We start from the raw sequence: 27,964 nt of genomic DNA, 5'->3' as shown, positions 1-27,964 counted from the left end.
ATGTTGATTTTAATATTTCATGTAGTAATAGTCATTTATCGCATCGTATTATAGACAGCTTTCCACAGATATTAAAATGAAAAGTTGTAAGATTAAACCAGCCTTGTTAGCTCCGAGAGGCCGAATGCCTTGTCTAACAAATCTGGTATTGTTTTTATGATTTTTATTATAATATTCAAGGGAAATTGTCTGTAACTCGATGCTATACTTGGTTTTTCAGTATGGCTGATTACGGGTTCTAATCCACTGGATAGTAATCGGGTTTGAAACTTTACTTGAAAATGATATTATTTGTTTTAAGTTAGTTTATTTTCATTGGTAATAACAATAAGACAAATTTTAGAAGATTTATTTAAGTGTCTTTATTAGAGTTTAGGGGATTTTTCTCATCTAGAATGTTAATATGATAGAATAAGTAAAATGGAGAAAAAAACTGGCATACCAAAGGATTTTTAACGATCTTATTTTCTTGATATGATTTAACTTTATCTGCCTCATATTCAAGTGTAATCCTAATTTAAATGAAGTAATTATTGTTTGTTTGTCCGCTAAGATCTCATAAACCATCTACTCGGGTAGAAATACCATTGACAGTTTTGTGAAATACACTGTCTGCTAAGAAGAAGAAAAATACCCCCCCCCCCCCCAAAAAAAAAAAATAAGGTCTACGTTACAAATATCAAATGTGGGGAATACCCCATACCACACTCCAACTAGGGTCGAAGTCAGAAATTCTATAAATGGAAACTTTAGGGAGACATTACCAAAAACATGAATTTATAATAAATATTACTAGTTTGAATTAGTGTAATGAAGTTGCGCACATGAATATGAAACCTTACTATAAAGTAAAAATACGGCCTTTGAAAACACAAATTTTTGGGAAAAAAAAACATATAATATAAACTAGGTCGTCGACATTAAATTTTATTAGCCACGATTGAGGTGTTCTTCTAGCTTTACGTCTTTAAACTTTTGATTATTAGAACCTTCTATACTAAGTCGACGACTTGATGAAATAATTAAAAAAATACGGCTTTATGAAGTTCTAGTGTACACTTTCTGTAAGCAAAGGGGGAGAGAGAAAACAACCTGCCACGTAAACTTTCATCAGAAAATTTAATTTTAATTTAATGACATTTTAAGTGATTTTATTCAATGTTTTATTTCAAAATGCATTATAACTATTTGAATAGACTATAATTTAATATTAAAAACTACTTTTATATTGTTTATCAAGGCAAATCTTTAAAAAATAGTTTTTCTTAGTAGATGTAAAACAATAATAAAATTATTTAATTTTAAATATAAACTATCTTAATGTACGTACAAAATACATATTTTTAACTTACTTCTAAAAAATGTAATGTCAATTTGCAGTGATATGCTCGTTAAATAAACTTTTACTGTTCACTCAGGAAATTAATTTTAATTGTATTTGGCTCTAGGGCTAGAGACATTGAATCGTATGTGTCTGTTCCCTTTCTTCAATTTTGTCAATCAGTAATTCTTAATAGTTATGTATCGCATCGTCGCGTATTATATATAGTAAAATGTAAAATTAAAACTAAGCTTGCAATGCATTTTATTTTTATTTCATTGTTCGTAGAAAATTGTCTATATTACGAAACGTTACTATTATTCAGTTAGGCTCAGAAGAACAGGTTCAATCGTTTTAAACCCATACTTGAAAGTTTATAATCTTTTTTTACAATGTTATGTAATTGGATATAAAAATTTCAGACTTAGCATGCCGTTGAAATTAGACATTAAACGGAGGCTGACCGCCAGGTCGGACAGGGTCAAGTCCTGTGACCTGCACCCAACCGAGCCATGGATGCTGGTCTCGCTGTACAACGGCAACGTGCACATCTGGAACCACGAGTCACAGCAGCTGGTCAAGTCCTTCGAGGTTTGCGACTTGCCAGTCAGGGCCTCGGTGTTTGTGCCCAGGAAGAACTGGGTCGTCACTGGATCAGATGATATGCAGGTAGTGTTTTAATTCTTGTCATTTATAATTGCATTGTTTTTAAGTTTTGACATTTTATTAGTCTTTCTTTCCATTTTCTTTTAAGACTTAAATGAATTCGGACATAAACATAGTTTTTACCAATATTTTTTTAAATGCGTTAAAATTGATAGAATAGAATTTATTTACATTGATCACTTGGTGCTTTAATTAACTAATTTTAAAGAAAATATTTGAAACCCTTTCTTAGTGTGTGGCACTTAAAATACCTTAATTTATCACTTTTTATTACCTAATGTATCTATTAACATAAAACACATGGAAAAAGGTTTTAAAATCAACGGACAGGGGTGTATATTCTGCACAAGATTTATTTTTTTCCCCTGCTACAAAATTTTTAATTTCCCCCCCCCCCCCCCTAGTTTTTTCTCACCAAGTAGGGGGGAAAATGGAAAAATATTTAAAGAACTCTATATTTTATTTATTTTATCCCTCCTATCACACATTTTTTTAGTTTTTTTTCACCAAGGAGGGGAGGGAAATGGAAAAATTGTTTTCAGTTTTCTTAATTTTTACATTTTTTTCCCCTCCAACCACTTATTTTTTATCCCCCCCCCCCCCTGAGCAGGGGATCCCATGTAGAATATACACCCCTGTCAACGGACAATCGGTAAAACAGATACTGACAAAAAAATGTGTGATTGTAGCTGATATTTTGAATATCTGTTTGTATAACGCTTTCTAGTATTGTTTATAAATGTAATCAACACTTTGCTTTATGTATTTTACAGTATATCCCTCTACCTTTACTATTAAAATAACAGAGTTTTCATCAACTATTAACAAACTTTTTGCAGGTGCGAGTATTCAATTACAATACATTAGAAAGATTGCACGCCTTTGACGCCCACAGTGATTATGTGAGATCTATTGCAGTTCATCCTACACAACCTTTTCTTCTTACAAGCAGCGGTAAGAGTTCCTTTAAAAATGTTTACAATTCAACTAAATGTTTTGCCCCGTTTTAAGATGCAAGTCCATTTAATGAATTTTAAGTTGCTTCTAAATATACTTGAATTAATACCGTTACCTTCTTTGGCCACAATTTATACTTTTAAACATTCTATTTAATGAAAATGATATCCTAGAAAAATTATGGTAACAATATTATTTTTTGTATAGATGATATGCTGATAAAACTGTGGAACTGGGAGAAGGGATGGATTTGTCAGCAAGTATTTGAGGGACACACTCACTATGTAATGGAGGTCAGAATCAACCCCAAAGATAACAACACCTTTGCCTCTGCTTCCCTGGATAAAACAGTTAAAGTTTGGCAGCTGGGATCTGCTACACCCAATTTTACCCTGGAAGGACACGAGAAGGGTGTCAACTGCGTTGATTATTACCACGGTGGTGACAAGCCCTACCTTATTTCTGGAGCAGACGATCGTCAGGTGAGGATCTGGGACTACCAAAACAAGACCTGCGTTCAGACGCTTGAGGGTCATGCCCAGAATATTGCTGCTGTGTCCTTCCACCCTGAGCTCCCTATTATCATCACTGGTTCCGAGGATGGAACAGTAAAGATATGGCATGCAAACACCTATAGACTCGAAACAACACTCAACTATGGCTTGGAGCGTGTTTGGTCCATCGGCTGCTTGAGAGGATCTAATAATATTGCGCTCGGATATGATGAGGGAGCTATTCTAATCAAGCTTGGTCGTGAAGAACCAGCTATGTCCATGGACTCTAGCGGAAAGATTATCTGGGCTAGACACAGTGAGTTGCAACAGGCCAGCCTGAAGGCCCTGGACAGGGAGGAAATTAAGGATGGCGAACGGTTGCCACTGCAGGTTAAGGATATGGGAAGCTGTGAGGTATTCCCACAGACTGTGCAACACAATCCAAATGGACGATTTGTAGTCGTGTGCGGAGATGGGGAATACATAATCTACACGGCTATGGCTCTCAGAAACAAATCTTTCGGATCTGCCCTAGAATTTGTCTGGGCTGCAGATTCGTCCGAGTATGCTGTTAGGGAATCCTCTTCAACTATCAAATTTTTCAAGAATTTCAAGGAGAAGAAATCATTTAAGCCAGAGTTTGGTGCTGAAGGTATCTTTGGTGGTCAACTGTTGGGCGTCAAGTCCGTGTCGGGTCTGGCTTTCTATGATTGGGAAAATCAGGTAGGTGTTCTTTACATTCAAATTATAAATCATTATTCAATATAATTCCTAATTATTTGTTGTTGAAACAAGTACCTATTAAAGTTAACAAAATTTTCAAAGCATTTATCACAAGAGAATCCAGTAACATATATCACTATCATAGTCGTTTTAATTAGACTTGTTACAAAGAAACTACCTAATCCTTTTATAGGTATGCTATTTAAGAATTAAGAAAATCGAGAAAATTTACATATAGAGTCTATTGTACGCTTTTAGTAACGTTTTTAATTTGTTTGTACACTGTAGGACCTTGTACGTCGGATTGAAATCCAGCCCAAAGCAATCTACTGGTCCGAGAATGGGGAGTTGTGCTGCATCGCCACCGAGGAGAGCTACTTTGTCCTTAAGTACAACAGCGAAATGGTTGTTGCTGCTGCTGACAACAAGGACAGAATTACAGAAGATGGTATAGAGGACGCTTTCGACGTTCTTGGAGAGGTTAATGAATGCGTTAAGACTGGTCTGTGGGTGGGAGACTGTTTTATTTACACCAACAGTGTTAATAGGCTCAACTACTATGTTGGTGGAGAGATTGTTACAGTTTCTCATCTGGATAGGTATAATCTTTGTTATTACTTACCTACTCTCCGACTTTATGCATTGTGTAAACGTATCTATTATTGCATAACCTTATTTCTTATTCTGATTTATAAAGTGATGACGGGTAAGAAAATTCCATGACGCAAATGAGTACAAAAGATACGCAAATTTTGATCTCAATTTTATGTTTTTTTAAAATTCAATATATAATAATAGCTATTAAACAATTTTCAAGCATAACTTTTATCTTATCAGGCTAACAATTAAATAAGAAAATATGTTTACCATATGCAATTCGTGATCAAACACCTAATTGAAAAAAAAATGCAAGACTTAGCTTTTATTTTAAGAAAGACTAGGGGCCACGCCCACTAGAAGCCTCTAGGTGTTCTTAAGGTGGGAGGGGAATAAGTCAACCGCCCTTCTACTTTTAATTTGAGTTTTAATAAGGAATATTAAAAAAAATTGGGGGGGGGGGGTGGATTTTAAATTGGGAAGGTTTAGATACGCTCTCTCAAATTAGTTAAAAACCTTCCCTGTACCTAAAAAAAGCTTAATTGCACTGGAAAACCAAACAGATGTAATTTTTTATAAAAATGAAAAATTGGCGCATTTGTATAAACACTCGTAGACTATCAATATTACGCATATAAAGGGGGAACGAAAAAGAGAGGGGGGGGGGGGAGAACAAGTTTTAAAAATTCCTAAATATATAATAACCCAATCTTCCTTCATCTTATAAAGCGTTAAAGTGGAAAAGTGGATCGTTCTTTTAATAACCCTTGCCATATACTATGTTAATAATGTTAACATTGCCATATATTAAGAATTCTTAATGAAATACTATATTTAATTTTTTTTTGTATCTTAGGACAATGTATCTCCTTGGCTATATTCCTACCGACAGCCGACTTTATCTGGGCGACAAGGAACTGAATGTTGTAAGCTTCCAGCTTCTACTCTCCGTATTGGAATACCAGACTGCAGTCATGCGTCGCGACTTTGAAACGGCAGACAAAGTTTTGCCAACAGTTCCCAAAGATCAGAGAACCCGAGTTGCCCACTTTTTGGAAAAGCAAGGATTCAAGAAGCAAGCCCTTATGGTGTCCATGGACCCTGAACACAAGTTTGACTTGGCCATCCAGTTGGGAGACCTGACCTCTGCCACCCAGTTGGCCAAGGAGTCTGGCTCTGAGCAGAAATGGAAACAGCTGGCGGAGTTGGCCACAAGCAAGGCTGACTTCCAGCTGGCGCAGCAGTGTTTGCACGAGGCTCAGGATTTTGGTGGCCTGCTGCTGCTGGCCACCGCATCAGGAAACGCCGAAATGGTTGAGAAACTTGGAAGTTCTTCACAGGATACTGGAAAGAATAATGTTTCTTTCCTTTCTTTCTTTATCCTTGGCAACCTAGAGAAATGCCTGGAAATTCTCATTGAATCAAATAGAATACCAGAGGCAGCGTTTTTTGCCAGGTACATTTTAAATCTTAATTTTAAAAAAAATGCGGGTAAAAAAATATTTGGAAATGGTGTTTTTTTTAACTTGACTCAAATAAATCAAAGATATGAATTTTTATGGTGCAGTCGTTTCATACTTATTTAGGTAAATAATAATATTTGAATACATTACTTTTTAAGTTGTATGAATTACAATTAGGTATACCTATCAATTGTTATTTATTGATATTTTACGAAAACATATATTATCTTTTTGCACGTTTAATGAATAATAATTTTGAATATTTTTAGGACGTATTTGCCGAGTCAAGTGCCGCGCATAGTAGAACTATGGCGCACAGAGCTTGGAAAGGTTTCAGAGAAGGCTGGACAAAGCTTAGCAGATCCTAAGGAGTATTCCAACCTATTCCCAGACTATGCAGCTTCTCTCAAAGCGGAACAAATGTTGAAGAAAGAAAGATCCACAGTTATTCCTGCCAAGGATTATATGGAAATTTTGGTAAGATGTAGACCATTGAATTTTCTTTCAGGAACAACTTTTATCAATTAATTAACTTTTAAGAACAAAACATTACTTTGAAACCAGTTTCTCAACAATTAAATGTTTTCTGAAATATCTATGAATGCAACAAAAATGCAATGCTAGAATTTGCCCTTTTTTAGTGCACGGCATTTTCTCTCTTTTCCTTTATTTCTTGCAGCTGCTACTAGAGTACACTTTTTTCCTTATGCTCAAAATTATATATAATTCAGCCAAATCAAGAACGTAAACCCCTGGTAGAGTTGACAGAGATGGATGATGAAGGAGAGTGCGATGCTTCAAGTAATAATGAGCAGGAAGAAAAAATTCATCCCAAACCCACTTCAGGTACTTACTTACATTCTTTACAATCATATTCAGAAGAGGTTGGGCCGGGTGGAGTGCTACTTTTCCAAATCCAACCTAAAAAAAACATTTTGGAGATCTTAGATTAGACTTATTACCTAGCTGCTTTAATATGAAACTATGAAAACCGGTTTCATCACAAACTATTTTTTTTCTCATTACAATCAATATAACCTAGGTACTAAAATCATAATGTGTTCCTTCAAAAAAAACCTTCTCTAAATCTTAATAAAACAATCTTTTAAAATGAATAGAATCAATTTACAGTCCATGTATGCTAAAGAGTTTAAAAATTAAAAGAATTATTTGGTGAGGATGAAAGTTTTATCGCTATTTTTCACAGAGTTCCATGTTGTTCCAATAATGATAAATTCCAACTGTTTTTTTGGTCTGATTTGGTTTCTAAAAGTAGCATTACCCCCTCCCACTCACCTTTCAACCTCTTGATTTTTACATCATATATCTGAAAAACTTAATATTATTCTGACCGCAAAGGTCGCCTGGACCTTGAAGTCAAAGACGGTTTGGATGGAGCTACTGGTAGTGACTATGACTGGCAATCTGATGATCACCTCAGTGAACAAGATCAAGAGGAGCATAGTGGAGATGTTTTTGAAGATGCTAACAATTCTTCTGTTAATGACGCACAGAAAGATTTAGTTAAACACTTAACAGAAAATCTTGACAAGAAAAATAGTGCTCTACGAAAAGATTCGGTTGCTTCTGATGAGAGCATTTATCAGATTGAATTGGGTGAGCTATGAGAAGTGAACCCTTGCTTTATTTTGTGTGCGCTTTCGATTTGTAGTTGCATTTTCAGGGTTTTTGATAAAAAAGGGAGGAGTAGGTTGCGCTAAAAATCCGTAAAAGTTGTGAGTTTTAAGTTAAAAACAGTAGTAGAACGATAAAAATTTATGTTAACTTAAAAAAAAATTTGTCCATAGTTCTTTTCAATAAGAAATATACTTATTAGTGAATATTACCGTTCTACTACTATTTTTAAGTCTTAAAACTCACACCTTAACGTATTTTTAGCGCAACCTACTACTCCCTTTCTTTTTTTTTGTTTAGGTGATGGATTTTATTATTTTTGTAAAGGAGTTCTGTTAAAAATAGGACTTATAATTACTAATTATCCTCTGAAAAAGCTTCTTTCTTGTATTTTTTCTTATTTATAACGAGATCAGTTGTAGAAAAAATCAAATGTAGCTCTTTGGTATTCAAATTTATGTGCAAAATATGACAGAAAAAAACGGAAATATTTTTAATACACAATCCCTAATATTGAAACCAAAATTATCACAACGTTTTCTCATTCAATTAATTTTTCTTATGTTCAGATGCTGCCGCATCCTCAGTTGGTGATGATCTTGAAGCTGAACTAGAAGCTGATCTGGAAAATATGAAGCTTGAAGATATTGATACTTCTGATGTCAATCTAGATGATGAAGGCCTCCTAGAAGATTAAAAACTTTTATATGATAACTTTTTCAAGTATTTCGTTTTTATAATTTGTGTGCGAAGTCTCATATGCTAAGTAATGGTCACATTTGAACTAAAGTTGAATAATATTTATAGAAAAGTTTCTAGATGAATTAAGAGTTAAAAATATGTCATTTTTTCTATTTATGACAGATAAACACCTTGAAAAAATCCTAAAATTAGAACACATATTGAACCATATGCAGTGCATTTTTATCTTTTTGTACCCATAAAGTGATAATATTTCCCGATGTGAACCTTTTTAAGTTATGTGTGTTGTATTATTATGTTTTTATTATGCTTTATTTATTATTTTTTAATATAAACAATTGTGGTGATATTGATAATTTTGCTATTTAATTTGTTGAGTATTTTAAATATATTTAACTAAATTTTTGTTGGTTTATTCTTGATATAATGTTTAATGTTTATGTATCCGAGATGAAAAGCATTTTAACGTAAAATAGTAATATCAATAGTATTTTATTTGTTAAATTCACTGAGTGAAAGTCTTTGAAACTTAGTTATTTTTTATTGAAATATATTTCGGTGGACATTGCACCAGGGGTGTATATTCTGCATGGGATCCCCGGCTAAGGGGGGGGGAAAAAAAATAAAAAATAAGTGGTTGAAGGGGAAAAAAATGTAAAAATTAAGAAAACTGAAAACATTTTTTCCATTTCCTCCCCTCCTTTGAGAAAAAAACTAAAAAAATGTGTGGTAGGAGGGACAAAATAAATAAAATATAGAGTTCTTTAAATATTTTTTCATTTTCCCCCCTACTTGGAGAGAAAAAACTAGGGGGGGAAAAAAAATAAAAAAATTTGCAGCCGGGGAAAAAAAATAAATCTTGTGCAGAATATACACCCCTGCATTGCACCCTCTTCAGTCTAAATGACATAAATCATATTAATTTAATTTACATATTAAAAGATAGGTAAAAATAAAGAAATTTGTAGAACTATAAAGGCAGGAAATGTTGCTAAAAAAAGAAGAAAATAATATGATCAACCTTGAGTTTAGTTGGATGTTAAAAGTAAACTGAAAGGGATTTTTTAGCAGGAGGCAATAATCAGCAGGGGGGGGGGGGGGTTGTTTAAAAATACATTAAAATACATAAATTTTAATATTTAACATTTTATATGAAAAAACTATTTTCTTTTTTATTATATTATCATTATTGATAGAGTATTTAGAATTAGGTTATGTTGCATAGATATTTAGAAGTCAGTAAAATGTAATATGACGTTTTTGTAAAATTTTGTTAGTGTTAAAGCTACTCTGCAAATGTCTGTATTTTTCAACATTTCGCACAGCTCCAATTAAAAAATGGCGGTTAATTTGTTTCTGTAAACTTTCCCCTTGCCAGTGAGTAACAAGTATAGGAATCACTTTAATAGTCTGTCTGTCAGTAACGCAGTAACAGAGTGATATGGCTGCTGTTTAAATTTTTACTAGCGGCTTCTGGATCCCTAGCATACAAGGTAGAAAGGACAATAAATAGCATAAAACAATCCCAACGCTTTAACTATTATATAAATTATAGAAGTAGAATATACGTGGATATTATGACAGTGGAAAATTGTCAATTTAGGTTGCTAACATGGAACTCGTTTATTTGTCAGTTCGTTTCCCCAGTAGGTAGGGGTTGATTGGGGGTATCGGTATTTTAGCCCTGCTAAACTGATTTAGTTCTCTACTTATGAAAGGTTCATACTGGTTCGCGGTTTGGTATTACTATTAGGATATTTTTTTTAGAGAACATGAAGATTGTTGTAGGATCCAAGTCAGCTTACACCAACAATGAAATAAATTCGGGAAAAAATCACGAAACCTATACGTGTTTTTCAGCTGTCGTTGGGGGGCAACACATTGTAAAATTGACGACATCTCCATTTGCCCCCCAAATATTATTTTATATTTAATTCGCTTGTTGGTTATACCTTGTACCTGGATCCAAGTAATAATATATCCATTTTAATTATAACATATTAATTTTTTTCTCAAGATTTTGATAGCTGCTGAACTGATTTAGTTCTCTACTTAGGAAAGGTTCATACTGGTCCTGGGTTGGTATTAGGATATTTTATTCCCTAGGTGATAGGGGCGTATCCGCTTCTTATAAGACTGAAGTAGTCTAAAACTATTTGAAGCTTTCTGAAATGGAGAAATCAATTGGTTCAGAAAATAACAAGATTTTAACACACAAATAAACTTTCCTACTTTTTATAATACAAACTTGTTTTGTCATTAAAAGTGTTGTTGAAATAGATAAAAAATGAACATTGATAGTAATAAAAAGCCAGTTGTTCTTTCTTGTGGAGACAATGTTTACGTGGCGGTTCCCACTAGTCTGCTAGTCAAGGAGTCTCCAGTATTTAAAGAAATGTTAAGCCCTGCAGAGCTTGAGGTATGTTGGTTGGTTTAAAGATAACTATTAGACCTCTGGTTTAGTTATACTAGAAAAAGGTAAGCCCCTTCAGTGTTATAGCTCATGGCTGAGGTTGGGCATTCAGAAAAAACTACTCCACTCTAATTATTTTAAAAATAAGTGCAGGGGTGGGTTTCTATTCTTGCTAAACAATTTTTATGAAAGCACCATTTTAGCCACGAGCGGTAACTTTGTCATCTATAGAAAAATAGACTTTTTAAATTGCTTTCTCCGACAATCTATTTATCTGCACATCAACCTGTCCAGCTTCACTAAGAACTTGTTCTGGAAGAAAACCTAATAAAAACAGGTTTTTTTATGATTTTATACAGGGTTTCTGATATGTTACAAAACATTTGTTAATAAATATTTCCACTTGTTAGTATATGATTATTTAATTAATTGATTAGATCAACTATTTATCAAGGATAACATTGAGAAGGAGGATAACACAAGCAGGAAGAAGAGAAAGCTCAACTCAAAACTACCAGTTAATGAGTCTGGAGGAAAATCAGGTCCTAGACTTTGAGCTCCATGCATAATTATCTCCACATATTTTTGCAGTTTGACTTTAGAAGCACATGTAATTTAATTTTCTTGTAATACCTTACAAGTGGCTAGTTGAGCAATAATGATCTCTCCCTCCTTAATTTAAAAAAAATTAAATTAAGGGAGTGAAGGAGGTTAGCTTGTTTTCACTACGCCTAACCCTAGGGAGGCTTATAGTTGTGGTGCCATTAGCTACCCAGTACAGAACAAGACCTAACCTTACTTATCTAACCTAAAGTAAGTAATAAACAAACCAACAAAAGACAATTTATATCGAAACAGGGAGAGGAGGGGGGGTTATCAGTGCTCAAGAGGGTGCTTTTTGTGATAGTGCCCATTTACTAGTTTTTGTCCTATCATAGGACAGCTACCTCAAGATAAAAATATTTTGTATGGGATGAAACGTTAGAATGTAATATTTGTCTCAGATTTCTCTTTTGGTTTGACTGTTGTTAAGTGAACTTTAACAGATGACCTTAACTTATTTTTATGTAGCTTTTATTAGCATAATATTCACCATAAATCAAGAAACTAAATTAACCAATCTTTTTCAAGATATAGTTGATTACTATTAATGTATCATTATTTATAATATTTGTCTTTACTATGATACATTACATTTTTTTGTTTTGTTTATTGCCTTTATCTGTCTAACATTTCATAACTAAAATATTTTAGATGATGTTACAGCTGTGCCGGAGATTGTTGATATATGGGGATTCAACAGCAGATCTATTCAAATTCTGTTTGATTGGATTCAGGAATAGATATATATGTAAATAGAAATCAATGACATGTAGTTTTGCATGAAGAATTTTTATTGTTACTTTTCCATAGCGTTGTGCAGCCAGAGCCGCGGAGCCGCCATATTTTGCTGGAGCCGTTATTTTCATCAAAAAACTGCTCCAGGATAGCTAGAATAAGAGATTTTTTATTAATTATAATTTGGTAACTCTGTTGAGTCATGTGCAAATGCCCCTTTTAAGTTTTTAAAGTCTATTCATCGGAGCCGGAGCCGTTATCTTCACAGAAGCCGCATCAAAATAAAATGGCTCCACAACGCAGGAATAAGGTATAACCAACAAGCGAAATAAATATAAAATAATATTTGGTTTGCAAATGGAGAGGTTGTCAATTTTACGATATGTTGCCCCCCAACGACAGCTCAATAACACGTATAGGTTTTGTGATTTTTTCCTGAATCAATTTCGTTATTGGTACTAGCTGTCCGCAACTCTGTTTTTCTTACAATCTTGTTTTCTTGTATTATTATAGCCTTATAACAAAAACAATATAAATTATATATACTTTCCAGGGATATGATGAGCTTCTTGATAACTGTGAGGATATAGACATTCTCATCGACATCCTCAAATTTTCGGTTTTCTATGAAATAAGAAGACCACAGCAAGCAATATATTCAAAGTTTTTCAACTTTAATGTCAACATTGAAAACATTCATGATGTTTTATCTGCTATTCCTCTACTCAAAAAGTACCCTATGTATGCTGATCTGGCTAACACTTTTGAGGTTAAGTGTGTGGTTATTATTGAGACAGAAGGTGGGTTCAATGGAAAAAGTGGAGTTCAGCTAGAGCTTTCTGATGCTCTGGCTAATGTCGTAGGAGGCATGAGAATGTCAAGATTTATTATCATAAAGAGAATTATTTGTTATATTTTGGAGAAAAAGCTGCAAGATACAACAAACAAATTGATGATAAGATGTGATGATAGACTGGCTAAAGTATTCTCTACCAAGATGTTTCGTCTGACTGGTATGGGAAAGTTTCTCAAGAACCACATCTCTGAAAGCAGAGCTTAAGCAATGTCAAAGTGCGTAATCAATAAATATGGAGGGAAAAGTTTGAATAAGTTATTCATTAAATGATTAAACCTTATTTTCCACATAAGTTCTTTCTATATTTAAATATGTAACTAAAAATTAAGCATTTAGTAACTACTAACTACTACAGACTACCTATTAAAGTTTTTTTCTGAACATGACTTCCTTGTTTCCTGTTTACAAAAGAATCAAAAGTTCAAACGTTAGTTTTTTTATTTTATTCTTTACTTGAGTTGATTTTTGAATTTAAACATTTGCAAACTGACATTTTTTTTACTCAAAAATTTTGAAAATATTCTTATAAGAATATAACTTTGTAAAAATTTAAGATTAGAGACATGATAACTGTATCTATATCAAAATCCAATTGTATCTTGTACATAGTAACGTCATTGAATATATATATGATCAATTAGTTATCTCTCAATGATTTTTCTAGATATGTTTTAATTACAAGAAATTCTGTCTCTTTTTTTTTAACAACAGTTCTGTAAATTATTGAATTAAAATTAATAATGCAATTTCAAAATTATTCTTAGTTTTACTGTATTTCTTTATGTGATTTTGACATATAATCTATTTAACATTATCATGAACTAAAACAAATATTCTTCATTTTAAAAAAATATTTTTATAGATATTATTATTCAGAAAATAAAAATGAACTGATAAATTAACGTCCTAAAGAGGTAAAAGTATATATATTATTGTTCAGTCGCCAGCTAATAGGTACTATTTATAAGACAAGGAATAAAAACTGTTAATTATATAAACATACAGTTCTTTCTTTCATAATCCAATTTCTGTAGAATTTGAGAATAGTTATTTCTCGCATCATATAATGAACAGATTTCAGCGTATATAAAATGTACAATTATAGGACTAAAACCATTTTTTGAATCATGTTACTACTAGGTTAAGCGCTTAACCTTATAGTAACATGTTTAACTTCGCTTAACCTAAAGGTAACATGATAAAGGGAGATAAAAAAGGGGGGAAAGGCAGACAATGTAAGTTATATTTTTATTGAAAATACGATTTTTTGTCATTTCTAAAGAACTTCAAAACCCCAAACAACTTCCTTTATCTTCAACTTGTTTTTTGGGTGATTATATAAATTACCTATATAAATTAGTAAGCTTTTTTGTATCTAGAGAAGGATTTTGCTAACCGCTGAACTTATATGGTTCTCCTTTCCAGTGGAGCTTTTTTAGGTCCTGATATTGTTTTAGGCTATTTTATTTCTAATATAAGTCTTGGTGTGGTTTTAGGCTATTTTATATCCTTTATGAGATTTGCCCAAATTGGGGATATTATCGAAAAAAATGCTTAATATTACAACCCTCCTTATAACCCTATACCTTTTCCTAAAAATCATAAAAAAAACATTAATTTTAGGAATGAACTGCACACAATAGGATAGCAGTCTAACTGCATTAAAAATGGGCTGCTTTCTAGTTGTGCTTATAAGAGGTTGTGGCCGGAATTCACTACTGATAAGCCTATTTCCATCTTTGATTATTATTAATTTATAATATTACTAGCGGCTTCGCCCCTAGATGTAAAAAAAAAATTTTCTTTGGTGGGGGGGTGGACATTTTTTTTTTGGGGGGGGGAGGGAGGGTAGTCCAACCCACTATTTTAATTATAGTTTAGGGAGGTTGGGGGTGTCACACCCCCCAAGAAAATAGTTATAAACCTTCCCGGGACCTATGAGAAGCTAACCAATAAAGGAGAACCCGATCGGTCCAGCGGTTAGCGAGATCCTTCGCTACAAACAGACAGACATCGTTCTACTTGTATTATAGATACCATTATAACAAAACGCTTTCAGAAAGTAGTGTAGTGTACACAATACATAATAGAAAGAACCTCTCTACAACACACAACATTCTCTCATATTTTCTTTCTGCTACACAGCTGTAAACATTTACTTTTCTTTCTTGCAAGAATATGAACAACAAGAGCAGTTTTTGTTTTATCAGTCAAGTGTTTTTTTATTGCTATCTAAGAAAATATTTATGCTGATTTATGAAAAAAAAATCTTTTTTAACTTGCATGAGTATGTTTCAATTTTTTGAGTATGTTTTAAAAAATATTTTGATTTGATCATAGAAGTCATAACATATATATGTGTGTGTACTTCATTATTTTAAAGATAATTTTAGATTCGTAGTACTGAAACTGTCATATTTATAACTATTAATTTCTTACTATTGGTGCATAAAACAAAGAAAGGGTTGTCCTTACTAAAATCTGGGTTAGTTAAAGTGCCTCGGGAGCAAGATAATTATTGTAAAATGGCTCACCATATATTGAAAAAATATCTACAGTGGGTTTAACAAAATTCAAGTTGATAATAACACAATATATAAAACTAGCAGCTATGCCTCTACAGACCCGTAAGGCCATTAAAAGTAAGGGAGGGCAGGAGTTGAGCATCCCACTTTCGATATTAGTTATAAAAGGAAAATAATTAAAAAAATTGTAAGGTCACATGCTCTTGGGAGGGTCCTTGTTGCCTCCCCTCAAAAAAGTTGAATGACCCTGCAGGGACCTTTGAGAAACTACACTAAAAATGAACCATATCGATTCAATAGTTAGCGAAACAGACACAGATCCTGTTTCATTTATATAAGGATTGTATTTTTCTTAAATATTTGCAGAGTATGACTGAATAGTTGGTAGAGAAGATGAGTAGCCAACGAGGTCGTGTTATTGAGTTGTACAAAACTCTCCTTTATCTTGGCAGAGAATACCCACAAGGTAGAGATTTTAAAGGCGTTGTTTTTTTAATAAATGGAATAGTCCGTCCGTAATGTAATGTTATGCTTTTCTCGTCATTTGTATGGCCCTTAGGACGTCCAAAACATCGCTTTTTAGAATGTATTTGTTTGTAGCACTATTTTTATTGCATTTCTTAATATACTTTAAATCAAGATATGGCCTAATCTATTGAAAGTAATAATATTTCTAATTTTCTATACAAGGTTTTTAGATAGGTAAGTTTACTCATTTCAAAATGTTATTTTTTAAAGAAAATATTAATATGACAAGAGCTGTTATACATACATTCTACTGATCGTAGTTTTAGAAATTATACTCTTTTAAAAGTCTTATTATTTTAGGATATGATTACTTTCGAACTCGGTGCCACGGTGCTTTTATGAAGAATAAAGACTTGCCCCCCGAGCAGGTTGAAAAATGGTTAGGCAAGGGCCAGTATATCATCAAGGAGTTAGAAGCTTTGTACATGCTCAAGAAATACAGAACTCTTAAAAGAAGATACTATCCTGATGATTGATTAATGAAGTAGAGAGCTTTTTTATTAGTGTTAATAGTACAAATATTATATTATGCAAATTAGACATTGAAAATTTATATGCATTATTCATATCCTAGAAACATATTTATTCATATTGGACCTTATATTGTGATACATTCTTCATTTTATTTTCTGAAGAAAAACCATGCCATTAATTACTAATTCTTTCCAGAATAAAAATGGATCCTAATGAGGAGCAGCCTTTGTTCAATGCTGCTGATATATTGAACAGGATTCAAACCGACTCTCTGGCACTTTCACAGCATATAACATTCCTCACTAACAGAAACCATCATTTGGAGGAGAATCAGAAATATCTGGAAAATGAAAACAAACATTTAAAGCTGAGGATAACTGGTCTGGAGGAAGAAGTTAGGAAGAAAGAAGAAATTATTTCTAGCATGAATAATTTGGAGAAGTGTGGTCTCAAAAGAAAAAGGGATGCTGAAATTGAAAAATCTTTTGAGGTACTTATTTCAAAATAAAATCAACAGTTTGTGACATCTATAATACAAAGTAGAACGATGTCTGTCTGTCCGTCTGTCTGTCTGTCTGTCCCTTAAGATCTCGGTAACCACTGAACCGATCGGATTCTACTCTTCAGGGTATATACCTATTGGTCCTGTGGTGGTTTTAAGCTATTTTCTTGGGGGGTGGGACACCCCCAACCCCCCAAAAACAAAAAAATCCCCCCCCCATTTTTTTTTTTTTTTTTTTTTGCTTTAGATTTCCTTATGAAAACTTAAGTATAAGTAATACCAATGGATATAGAATATACGTGGATATTATTACAGGTAAAAAATGTCGTCAATTTAGGTTGCTAACATAGTTGCTAACATTTATTGGTCAGTTTGTTCATCCAGTAGGAGGGAAGGGATGGGGTAAAGAAAATATTAGGGGAGGTAGGGTGCAAGGTAGGGCATCTTATGGACAAGCCCCGTAGGTGTTGGCATTAAGTAAATGTAATGATATCAAAAGCCTTGATTTTACCGTATCTCTTAGCCAAATTTTGTAAAGCTATGTATTGTAATATGGTCAGACAACAGACCCTTTGATTGCACAATCTTTGTCTTAGAAGTCCTAACTGTGCATGGTAATAAGTTGCACCTTTTTTGTGCTAAGGCATTCCCCTTATTCTAACCATTTAGGTCGTGCACCTGATTTAGCAGCAGTAGGAAGAATTTTAATGTCTTTAGTTATGATACGGTGTCAATCTTCTTGTACGGATATATCATGTTTTCTATGCACCAAGGCAGATTCCCTCAAAAAGCAGAAATCACGATTGTAAAAAACACCTATTTCATTATGGCTAGGTATTTATTTGTAATTAGGATTTTTGATCATTGATATCACTTCAAGGTATTAATTTGTGTTAATTATTTATTAAATTTAAGGATGCCGTGGGTGTGTTTGGAAAATTAGCAGATTTGGCTTTTGGAAGAATATTATACTTTCTTCCTGATGAAGATAAGAAAACTTTGAGATGTTTATCTCCATGGTAATAATTTTTTAATCACTTCATATTTCTCTGCGCTCAGTATCTCAAATACTTTATAATAAGGCTACTACAACTAGTGAAATTCACACCTAGCCTCTAGAGGCTTTATCCCAAGAGGGATTATTTAAATTGTTCCCCCTGAGCGTCATTAACAGCCTGAACAGCAACCTGAGCTAGACTTGTTTATCCGATAATGACAGTAATCCCTTTTCATTTCAAGAAGGGTAAAGTTATAAAGAACTACTAATTCTATTTTTATTTTAGGTTTTTTAAGAGGGTGTCAGTTGAATGTAAATCTTTATTCTGAACATACACTGTTAAATTGTCTAAATTTGAAGATTGTTCAATCACAGAACAACAACTTGATAAGTCATTGGAAAGATCTTATGGGCTTCAGTTTAACCTGAAACTAACCATTGATGAACTTTGGGACAAGTCCCTGGATGAAGTACTTTCAAAGTATAAGGATAGGATTACTTTTCTTGAAATCCCTTTTCATCCATACAACCCCAAATATTTGAAGACAAGAAGTGAATTTAAAAATCTAAATGGATTGGTCATAAAAAACTGTGGACGTGGAGATGAATTATTGGACCATAAAGTCATGGTTGAGGAGATGTTGTCAAAATATGGTGAACAGTTGGAACATTTGGGATTAACAAATATAAAATATTTTGAATCTTATTGTATGGTTCCAAATCTCCCTAGATTAAAATCTTTAGATTTGGATAATATTAAAATCAATACTGTTCGTTCTTTACTAAGCAAGGTATCAAAACAAAATATTTTAAAACTTAGTTTAAAAGGAATTCCTACCTTTGAAGCTGATGATGTAGAGGAATTTGTCATGCCAAATCTTAACAGTATTGAACTTAGATTAAAAGGACCCTTTTCATGGGCAGAAATCAATTTGAATAAAGAAACACTTGTCGAAATAGACGTTACCAAAATTTATTCCTACCAATATTATGAGGATTTACCTCTTGGAGAAGTTGAACAGATTAATCTACCAAAGCTGAAGAAATTAAGAATTTATGATTTTGATAAAGCAGCTTCTATATCATTGATTAAAGGAGGTTCAAAGACCTTAGAAACATTGGATTTGCATGCCTCATTGTTTGGTGACAATAATTTTAATGAAGTTGGACAGATTAATCTTCCAAAGCTAAAAATATTAAGAATGTTTCAATTAGATAAAGCAGCTTCGATATCCTTAATCAAAGGAGGTGCACCAACCTTAGAAAAATTTGAGTTGTGAAATTACGTTGGGTTTGATGACAATGATTTTAATGAAATTACATTTCCAAAACTGAAATACCTTAACTTAAATTGTAAGGCTAACATTGAAGTCATCAGAAGCACTCTTATTGAATTAAGACTTGGATTGGGATGGGAAACTGTGCCACCATAGAGAATAATCCCCTAATGTTTTCCAAATTGAAAACCTTGTCTATTTCAAAGCGGGAAGATGTTTTGTTACTCAGAGGATCTGCATCCAAGTCTTTGACAACTTTGATAATACAAGGCTGCTGTAATACCAAACAAAGAGATCTGAAAGATTTGAAGATACCCAACTTAAAAACACTTGTCTTTGTTGATCATATATCTAAGACAGTAATCCTAGCTTTTATTAGGCTAGGAATAAACACTATTACAAAGTTGATTATTGATGGCAAGGTGATATCTTCAGAAAAGCTGAACAAGCTGAAGCATATTTTGAAAATTGAGAAAAACGTTAAGGCTGGAAAGCTTTACAGTATACTGAATAGCTAACTCAAAGAACCCAGAGAAATTGAAATTTGAGTAGTGATAAACATAGGATCTGAAAGGAAACAACCAAGTCTATGTACTGCCTTTACAATCATTAAAAGTGAAATTTCTAAAAATTTTGTACGTTAGATTGTGAGTTCTTATTTTTAAAAACTGCATTTATCAACAGTACAAATCCTAACTACTTTAATGACTTTGGAAAAGCTTCTTTTTTTTCAGTTAAGATTGACTATAATAATGAAAATTAAAATGGAAGATATTTAAAACTTTCAACCCACTTTATATTGATGAATCAAAATTTCAGATGTAAAAATGCGACAACTTGAGTGTGTAGGCTTGAAATGTCCAATAACAGGACTGTTGTCCACCACATTGCAGGACAGGGAACTCTTGTTAGTCGGCCAGGGATACTTTCTAAACATAGTAAGCAACAACAAAATCATTGACAAAGTACAACTGTTCACAGCCTCAAAAATTCATCTGATAAAGAGCCTACATGATTCTGATTATTTAATAGTCGGTGGTAAGTCTGTATCGTTGATAGCATTGACTAGTGATGACTGTGGTAAAGCTGGAATAAAAATAAAGTTGCCTGAGACAATATTTCCTGACTGGATTTGGGACTTCTGTACAGATCACCACAACTTTTACTTTTTAACTGCACACAACAAGGTATTAAAAACTGACCTCAGCCTGAATGTTGTGGATATTTTTGACTGTGAAGAGAAGTGCATATTATACTCAGGACTTCTCCTACCCTCGTCCTGTGATACACGTGATGTTACTGTTTTGTCTGGTTCTGTGTTTTCAAAAGTGATTATTTGGAGGCTAACTGAAGATGGGGTGAAATCAGATCTTCCTGTTCTACATTCTCTTCAAGGACATGATGGTGTTATTTTCAGGTACAAGCACATTAAAAATTTAGTAGCACAACTTCTCTCTAATTAGATCTTGTCCTTACGAAATAGTAAAGAACTTTTTTGTTTTCCTATAATCAAAAAAATTAATATTTATTACCTTTTGTTTTTTTGGCAATAACAGACAACTTTCATAAGCTTCCTATGATTGCAAATGTTAATTGTAATGGAATAATTTTAATAACTTTTAAATAGGTACATACTTGCATAAATATTATTATTTTCAGTGTACAGTTCAATGCCGACAAAAGAATAATTTGTTCCACATCTGACGACCGGTCAGCACGCCTTTGGAGGGTCAACTTTACGCATAAACCTGGAGACTGGGCTCATGCTGATATACAACTTGTACATTCACTGTATGGACATTCCGCCAGAGTTTTCAGGAACTTATGTCAGAATTTATATTTGATTACAAAAGATTTTACAAAATAATTATTATTTACCTTGGTATTACGTAATTTAATTTTTTTTGTCGCAATAATGTAAAATTTTTCTTATGTCCAAGGGGGGGGGGGGGGGTGAACGCAACCATCTCGTAATTAGTGAAAAAAGTCACTTGTATGAAACTTGGCATGAGTAATTGCCCCCCCCCCCCTCCCCCCCCCCTACCTTTTAGTATTTGAAAATCATAATATACCTTAGCTTATGTAAAGAAATGTCATTTATTTAGATTTTATTTACCACCTCCTTAAAGCAATTTGTGATAACTTCACTTTTTAATCAAAGTTCCCATTATAAGCATAACTTTGACTTTCTAAGAGTTCAGAAGATCTTTTGAAAGAAATAAGGATGGTTACGTTCTTTGATATTAAGTTCTGACATAAAATGTTACAGGTCAGCTTTTCTGTTTGACAGTGTAGTCACTGTGGGGGAAGATTCAGCTGTTTCTATTTGGAATATCAATACTGGCAAACTAGGAAATTTTACCCTTTTACAAAACAAGATTTTTTATACACAACACTATAAAAACCTATGAATAAAAATTATCTAATATACGAATTACAATAATCTTTTACTCAATTTTTGGCGGTTCCACAAGAAGAATGGACCACAAATATTTAGGAATTTTAAATGCAGTTTAAAATCTGATTTTGTCTGAAATATTGTTATTATTTATGTCCTAGAATTTTTAAAATCAAAGGTATAAAAATTGCAGAGAGAAGCTACTCAGACGGTCATTCTGGAGCTCAGGTTTGGTCAGTGACTATTTCTACACCTTCCAACACACTGTCATCTATTACAACTGGAGGTGGAGATGGGTCCATCAGAACCTGGAGCCTTCAGGAACCTAAACCTGTACAGCTTCCTTTGCCATTAGAGTCTTCACCAGATGATAATCCAAAGATAGTAAAAATGATAAGAGATAAAACTTACATCTTGACTAATTTTGGTTCTTTGCTTGTTTTTAATGACGACAATAAACTGATATTTACGCATACCTACAAAGTTCTTAAGAATTATGGTGTAATGGACTGCAACTCAGAAATAATGGTGCTTGGGTCTCTCAATGGAACTGTGATCATCCTTTCATTATCTACATTAGAAACCTTATTTGAAGGTCAGCTGATAGATGGAAAAATATTTTCAATAAGTTTGATTGAAAAAAACAAGATTGTTGTCAATGGCATCAATGGTTTGCTTGTAGAATTTGAATTTAATACTGAACAAAAACTGATGACTGAACTATCTAGAGGATTGTTACCTGAATCTAAACAGCGCTGGTTTGCTGCAGCACGTACCTGGCAGGACTATACCATCTTCGGGGACAGGATGGGCAGTGTGCATGTTTACAAGAACCAACTTCGCCTTGTCCAAACTTTTAAGAAGTTACATGGTCGTAATGGAGTTACGGATATTCAAACGTTAAGGTAGATTTATTATTATTTTGTAACTACATTCTTAATAATAGGGAAATAGATTCAATTTTTTAATTTTATATATGAACTTAATACCCCAACTTAGCCGCAACTGATATATAGTTAATAGATCCTGTTTAAGTATTGTTTTGTTATTTGACCAAGTGCCAGAAATTTTTGGCAGGCGGAAAATTGATTTATTTGTTGTTTTTCGATGTTTCCCTGACTAAACTGATTTTGCCGAATTTTAATCCGACTGAAGTTAATAAAAAAAATAATTTTTTTTCAGCAACTCCTTCCTGACATGTGGTAGGGATGGTACTGTTCGCCGTTTTATCAAATCTTCAGCCTCAAACGACGACCATATTGAAGAATTATCCTGTGTGCAGACAGGTGTTGACTGGGTGGCCAGGTCTCTGGACCCCTCCGGGCAACAAATTATCATGTTCCATGGCAGTAAGATGATCATTAAGAACATTATGGACAACCGCATCCTGGCAGATTTGGAGTGTGGAGGAGGACACAGATCGTGGGATGTTAGTGTCGAAGATAAAATGAAAGGCTCCATAATTTACATAAAGGATAAACAAGTGTTTAAAACGAATTTTTTGCTGCAACGAAACATGAATGAGTTCTGTGGGTCTCATTCTCAAACTACGAAGACGATAACTGCATTTAGGTAGGTTTCTTTTTTAGCAAAGCATTTGCCTTATATTTTTATTTACTCTATTATTACCTAGTCTTTTTTAAATAAATATTATTTACAAGATATACCTATTGTTATACAAGGGGGGGGGGCGTAATGACATAAGCTCTTAAACCGTGAGCAAAATGGTCTAAATATTGAGCTAGACCCTTCAAACTTGGTATATAAGCTTAGTCCTATAGGTATTACATCTAAATGGCAAAAAAATCCAAAAATTTTTATTTTTAGGTTAGGTTAGGTAAGAAAAACCCTGCGGAAATGGGGTTTTTAGGATTTTTTTGGTCTATTTTGATGTGGAAACTTGCCTTAAATTGTTTTTTCTTAGGGTTTTAACTTAAATACACTGTATCTATTCATATGGACATTATTTAAGATGATTTAGCAAGTCGGGGACCGACCCCAGGGGGCTAGGTGGGTGGCCCGCAGGGGTTAAGTTCATTTTTCCCAATATATTTGTTGTGATACATCAAATTATAGGTTTTTTAGGTCAAGGAACTCAAATTCAGAGCTAAAATAAGCATTAGACTAATCTGAAGCTAGCCCCAGCGGGCTAGGTTGGTGGCCCGCAGGGGTTAAGTGCATTTTTTCTAATATATATCTTGTTATATATCAAACTATAGGTTTTTTAGGTCAAGAAACTCAAATTCTGAGCGAAAATTAGCATTAGACTGACTTGAAGCTAACCCCCCCGGGCTAGGTTGGTTTTCTGCAGGGCTTAAGAGCATTTACCTAACCTAACCTAGAAACTTACTTATATTTTCACAGGTTTTTTTCTTGAATAAACTGTGTCTATTAATGAGGACTTTATTTAAGATGATCCAGCAAGTCGGGGACCGACCCCAGCGGGCGAGGTGGGTGGCCCGCAGGGGTTAAGTGCATTTTTTCCAATATATATGTTGCGATACATCAAATTATAAGTTTTTTAGGTCAGTTAACTTAAATTCAGAGCTAGAATTAGCATAAGACTAATCTGAAACTAGCCCCAGCGGGCTAGGTTGGTGGCCCACAGGGGTTAAATGCATTATTTCCAATATAGATCTTGTTATATATCAAAATAAAGGTTTTTAAGGTCAAGAAACTCAAATTCAGAGCTAAAATTGGCATAAGACTTACCTAACCTAACCTAGAAACTTACTTATTCTTTTTTGGTTTTTTCCTTGAATAAACTGTGTCTATTAATGAGGACATTATTTTAGATAATCCAGCAAGTTGGGGACCGACCCCAGCAGGCTTGGTGGGTGGCCCACAGGGGTGTAGTGCATTTTTTCTAAAGTATGTGTTGTCATACATCAAATTATAGGTTTTTTATGTCAAGAAACTCAAATTCAGAGCTATTTTAAGCATTAGACTGACCTAAGGCTAACCCCCGCGAATTAGGTGGGTGGCCTGCAGGGGTAAATTTTCCAAATTATGTGTTGTTATACATCAAACTATAGGTTTTTTAAGTCAATTTGGAGCTAAAAAAACACAATAGTAACCTGATGCTAGTTTTTTCGTGGTATGTGGTATACATTAAATTAAAAAATTGTATCCTATTAGCATATTAAATTCTTCCACCGCTAACATTGTACTATCAAAATTTAAATTCTTTCAAATATATGCCATATAAATGTAGTTTAACCAATTAACCAGGAAAAAATATGCAGTTCACTAAATTAAGTTCAAATGCATTTTGTGAAACTACCCCTTTGAATTTCTGGATCTAAAAAACCTATAATTTTATGTATGACAACTAAAAATGCACTTAACCCCGAGGGCCACGCACCTATCCTGCTGGGGTCTTAAATCTTAAATAATGTTCTAATAAATAAACACAGTTTATTCCAGAAAAAAACCATAAAAAAAACAAGTAAGGTTCTAGGTTAGGTTAGGTAAAATGCACTTAAGACTTGCAGGCAACCCACCTAGCCCGCTGGGGCTAGCTTCAGATTAGTCTGATGCTTTTATTAGCTGTAGATTTGAGTTTCTTGACCTTAAAAACCTATAGTTGGATGTATGACAACACATACTTTAAAAAAAAATGAATTTAACCCCTGAGGGACAGCCACCTAGCCCGCTGGGGTCGGTCCTCATGAATGGACAGTTTATTTGAAAAAAAAAATATTAAACGTAAGTTTCTAGGTTAGGTTAGGTAAAATGCAATTAAGCCCTGTGGGCTACCTATCTAGCCCGCTGGGGTTAGCTTCAGATTAGTCTAATGCTTATTTCAGCTCTGAATTTGAGTTCTTTGACCTAAAAAACCTATAATTGGATTTATCACAACATATATATTGGGGAAAATGCACTTAACCCCTGCGGGCCACCCACCTAGCCCGCTGGGGTCGGTCCCCGACTTGCTGGATCATCTTAAATAAAGTCTTCATTAATAGACACAGTTTATTCATAAGGTCCTCATGAATGGACAGTTTATTCTAGAAAAAAAACCTAAAAAAAATAATAAATGTAAGTTTCTAGGTTAGCTTAGGTAAAATGCACTTTAGCCCTGTGGGCAACCCAGCTAGCCCGCTGGGGTTAGCTTCAGATTATTCTACAGCTCTGAATTTGAGTTCTTTGACCTAAAAAACATATCATTTGATGTATTACATCATATATATTGGGGAAAATGCACTTAACCCCTGCGGGCCACCCACCTAGCCCACTGGGGTCGGTCCCCGACTTGCTGGATCATCTTAAATAAAGTCTTCATAAATAGACACAGTTTATTCAAGAAAGAAACCTGTAAAAATATAAGTAAGTTTCTAGGTTAGGTTAGGTAAATGCTCTAAAGCCCTGCAGAAAACCAACCTAGCCCGGGGGGGTTAGCTTCAGGTCAGTCTAATGCTAATTTTCGCTCAGAATTTGAGTTTCTTGACCTAAAAAACCTATAGTTTGATATATAACAAGATATATATTAGAAAAAATGCACTTAACCCCTGCGGGCCACCAACCTAGCCCGCTGGGGCTAGCTTCAGATTAGTCTAATGCTTATTTTAGCTCTGAATTTGAGTTCCTTGACCTAAAAAACCTATAGGTAATTGATGTATCACAACAAATATATTGGAAAATGAACTTAACCCCTGCGGGCCACCCACCTAGCCCCCTGGGGTCGGTTCCCGACTTGCTGAATCATCTTAAATAATGTCCATATGAATAGATACAGTGTATTTAAGTTAAAACCCTAAGAAAAAACAATTTAAGGCAAGTTTCCACATCAAAATAGACCAAAAAAAGCCTAAAAACCCCATTTCCGCAGGGTTTTTCTTACCTAACCTAACCTAAAAATAAAAAATTTTGGATTTTTTTGCCATTTAGATGTAATACCTATAGGACTAGGCTTATATACCAAGTTTGAAGGGTCTAGCTCAATATTTAGACCATTTTGCTCACGGTTTAAGAGCTTATGTCATTACGCCCCCCCCCCCCTTATTGGGGACTCGGTTTGCGTCATTTTTTTTTTTGTTTTTATTTTTGCACCGAGTTTAAAATGTAATAATCTTTTTAAAATTCAGATTCATAATGCCTTTTTTTATGAAGCGATATTTATCAATTTAATCTGTCTTGAATATTTTCTAATTGTACTAAACAATTTGTTAAATGGGATATTTCTTTAGATATTTTGTCCATTTATTCAACAGAATCTTGAACGTAATACTTTATTTTCAGAGTGGGAAGTAAATCCTTCATAGCAACAGGAAGCGATGACACCTTAATCAAGATCTTTCATGTCAGTGACAAAGGTGAAATTATGAAGAAAGCTTCAATCAAAGGACACCTTTCAAACATAAAATGTCTTGAGAGCATATCAATTTCGGAGAACGAAGCTTTTCTAATTTCTGGGGGTGGACGGGCACAGATAAAAGTTTGGCTGCTGCGACTGTTAGAAACCGACCATGGGGATGAGATTGTTGTTACCGCTGAACACGGTGAACACACGCTGCACGGTTGCGACAAGGCGGTGAAACAACCCTGGCGCCAGGTACAGAACAGAGTGAGGCCTGATCCAGAAACAAGATTAATGAGCCTGGCTTTTGACAAAACAAGTGTTACCAAGCACACCGACAAGTTTAGAATATATGTTGGCTGCTCGGATTCAGTCTTACGTGTCTATGATGCCGCTGATAGAAAAGTCGAGCTTACTCATGAAATTGAATTTCAAGATTTTTGCATTTTATGCACAAAAAGGTTTACATGCAATGACAAAGAGTACCTTACTGTGACAACCACAGCTGGATATGTTCACATACTTTCTTGCAGCAAGCATTTTCAATCCAACACTCCGCCTGTTGTAGAAGTATGTAAAATAAAACTGCACCAATCTGGTGTTAATTGTATAGACATAATTTCTGTTGATGATACCAAGAATGAAATGTTGATGGTAACAGGTGGTGATGACTGTAGTCTTGTTGTATCATCTATCAAAGTTGTTGATGATGGTGATGTTGTTGTTGCAAAATTGTGGAGGGAGGACAAAGCCCATGCTGCTCAGATTACTGCTGTTTTATTTTCAGGTTTCATTTTTT

The 27,964-nt window shown here is 33.9% G+C and overlaps 5 protein-coding genes across 6 annotated transcripts in view; all 5 read left to right on the top strand.

Annotated features, from left to right (window-relative positions):
• The first annotated feature begins 1,721 nt into the window (after positions 1-1,721).
• Positions 1,722-8,962, top strand: beta'COP (coatomer subunit beta'). 2 transcript variants are annotated; one of them, XM_080158611.1, is made up of 9 exons: positions 1,722-1,990; positions 2,827-2,941; positions 3,152-4,161; positions 4,450-4,760; positions 5,615-6,214; positions 6,491-6,698; positions 6,953-7,067; positions 7,581-7,838; positions 8,426-8,962. In XM_080158611.1, the coding sequence occupies exons 1-9, from the start codon at positions 1,751-1,753 to the stop codon at positions 8,551-8,553; spliced, it is 2,985 nt and encodes a 994-aa protein (XP_080014737.1). In that variant the 5' UTR covers positions 1,722-1,750; the 3' UTR covers positions 8,554-8,962. The 2 variants fall into 2 exon arrangements, with proteins under 2 accessions (XP_080014737.1, XP_080014738.1); XM_080158612.1 differs by lacking the exon at positions 7,581-7,838.
• A 1,877-nt stretch (positions 8,963-10,839) lies between these two features.
• LOC145318355 (uncharacterized) lies at positions 10,840-12,406 on the top strand. Its single transcript, XM_080159652.1, has 3 exons — positions 10,840-10,977; positions 11,426-11,513; positions 12,226-12,406. Exons 1-3 carry the CDS (start codon positions 10,846-10,848, stop codon positions 12,312-12,314), a joined length of 309 nt encoding a protein of 102 aa, XP_080015778.1. The 5' UTR covers positions 10,840-10,845; the 3' UTR covers positions 12,315-12,406.
• A 1,633-nt stretch (positions 12,407-14,039) lies between these two features.
• Positions 14,040-16,895, top strand: osi (electron transfer flavoprotein regulatory factor orsai). The gene is made up of 3 exons (XM_080158610.1): positions 14,040-14,079; positions 16,057-16,156; positions 16,519-16,895. Exons 2-3 carry the CDS (start codon positions 16,084-16,086, stop codon positions 16,692-16,694), a joined length of 249 nt encoding a protein of 82 aa, XP_080014736.1. The 5' UTR covers positions 14,040-14,079; positions 16,057-16,083; the 3' UTR covers positions 16,695-16,895.
• LOC145317501 (uncharacterized) lies at positions 16,895-18,602 on the top strand. The gene is made up of 3 exons (XM_080158609.1): positions 16,895-17,182; positions 18,110-18,213; positions 18,478-18,602. The coding sequence occupies exons 1-3, from the start codon at positions 16,895-16,897 to the stop codon at positions 18,518-18,520; spliced, it is 435 nt and encodes a 144-aa protein (XP_080014735.1). The 3' UTR covers positions 18,521-18,602.
• Positions 18,603-20,295: 1,693 nt separating this feature from the next.
• The window catches only part of LOC145317497 (tRNA (34-2'-O)-methyltransferase regulator WDR6), a 9,566-nt gene continuing 1,897 nt past the window's right edge, over positions 20,296-27,964 (top strand). Inside the window, exons 1-6 of the mRNA XM_080158604.1 lie at positions 20,296-20,885; positions 21,128-21,287; positions 21,739-21,820; positions 22,060-22,771; positions 23,049-23,438; positions 27,108-27,952. Coding sequence (XP_080014730.1) covers positions 20,296-20,885; positions 21,128-21,287; positions 21,739-21,820; positions 22,060-22,771; positions 23,049-23,438; positions 27,108-27,952 — 2,779 coding nt within the window. The remainder of the gene's footprint in view (positions 20,886-21,127; positions 21,288-21,738; positions 21,821-22,059; positions 22,772-23,048; positions 23,439-27,107; positions 27,953-27,964) is intronic.

The sequence above is a fragment of the Acartia tonsa genome, chromosome 4 (assembly GCF_053477335.1).
Source record: "Acartia tonsa isolate MP-2025a chromosome 4, ASM5347733v1, whole genome shotgun sequence".
NCBI lineage: Eukaryota > Metazoa > Arthropoda > Copepoda > Calanoida > Acartiidae > Acartia > Acartia tonsa.
Note: the sequence above shows the minus strand (reverse complement) of the source record. Positions and strands in the feature narration are given on the sequence as shown.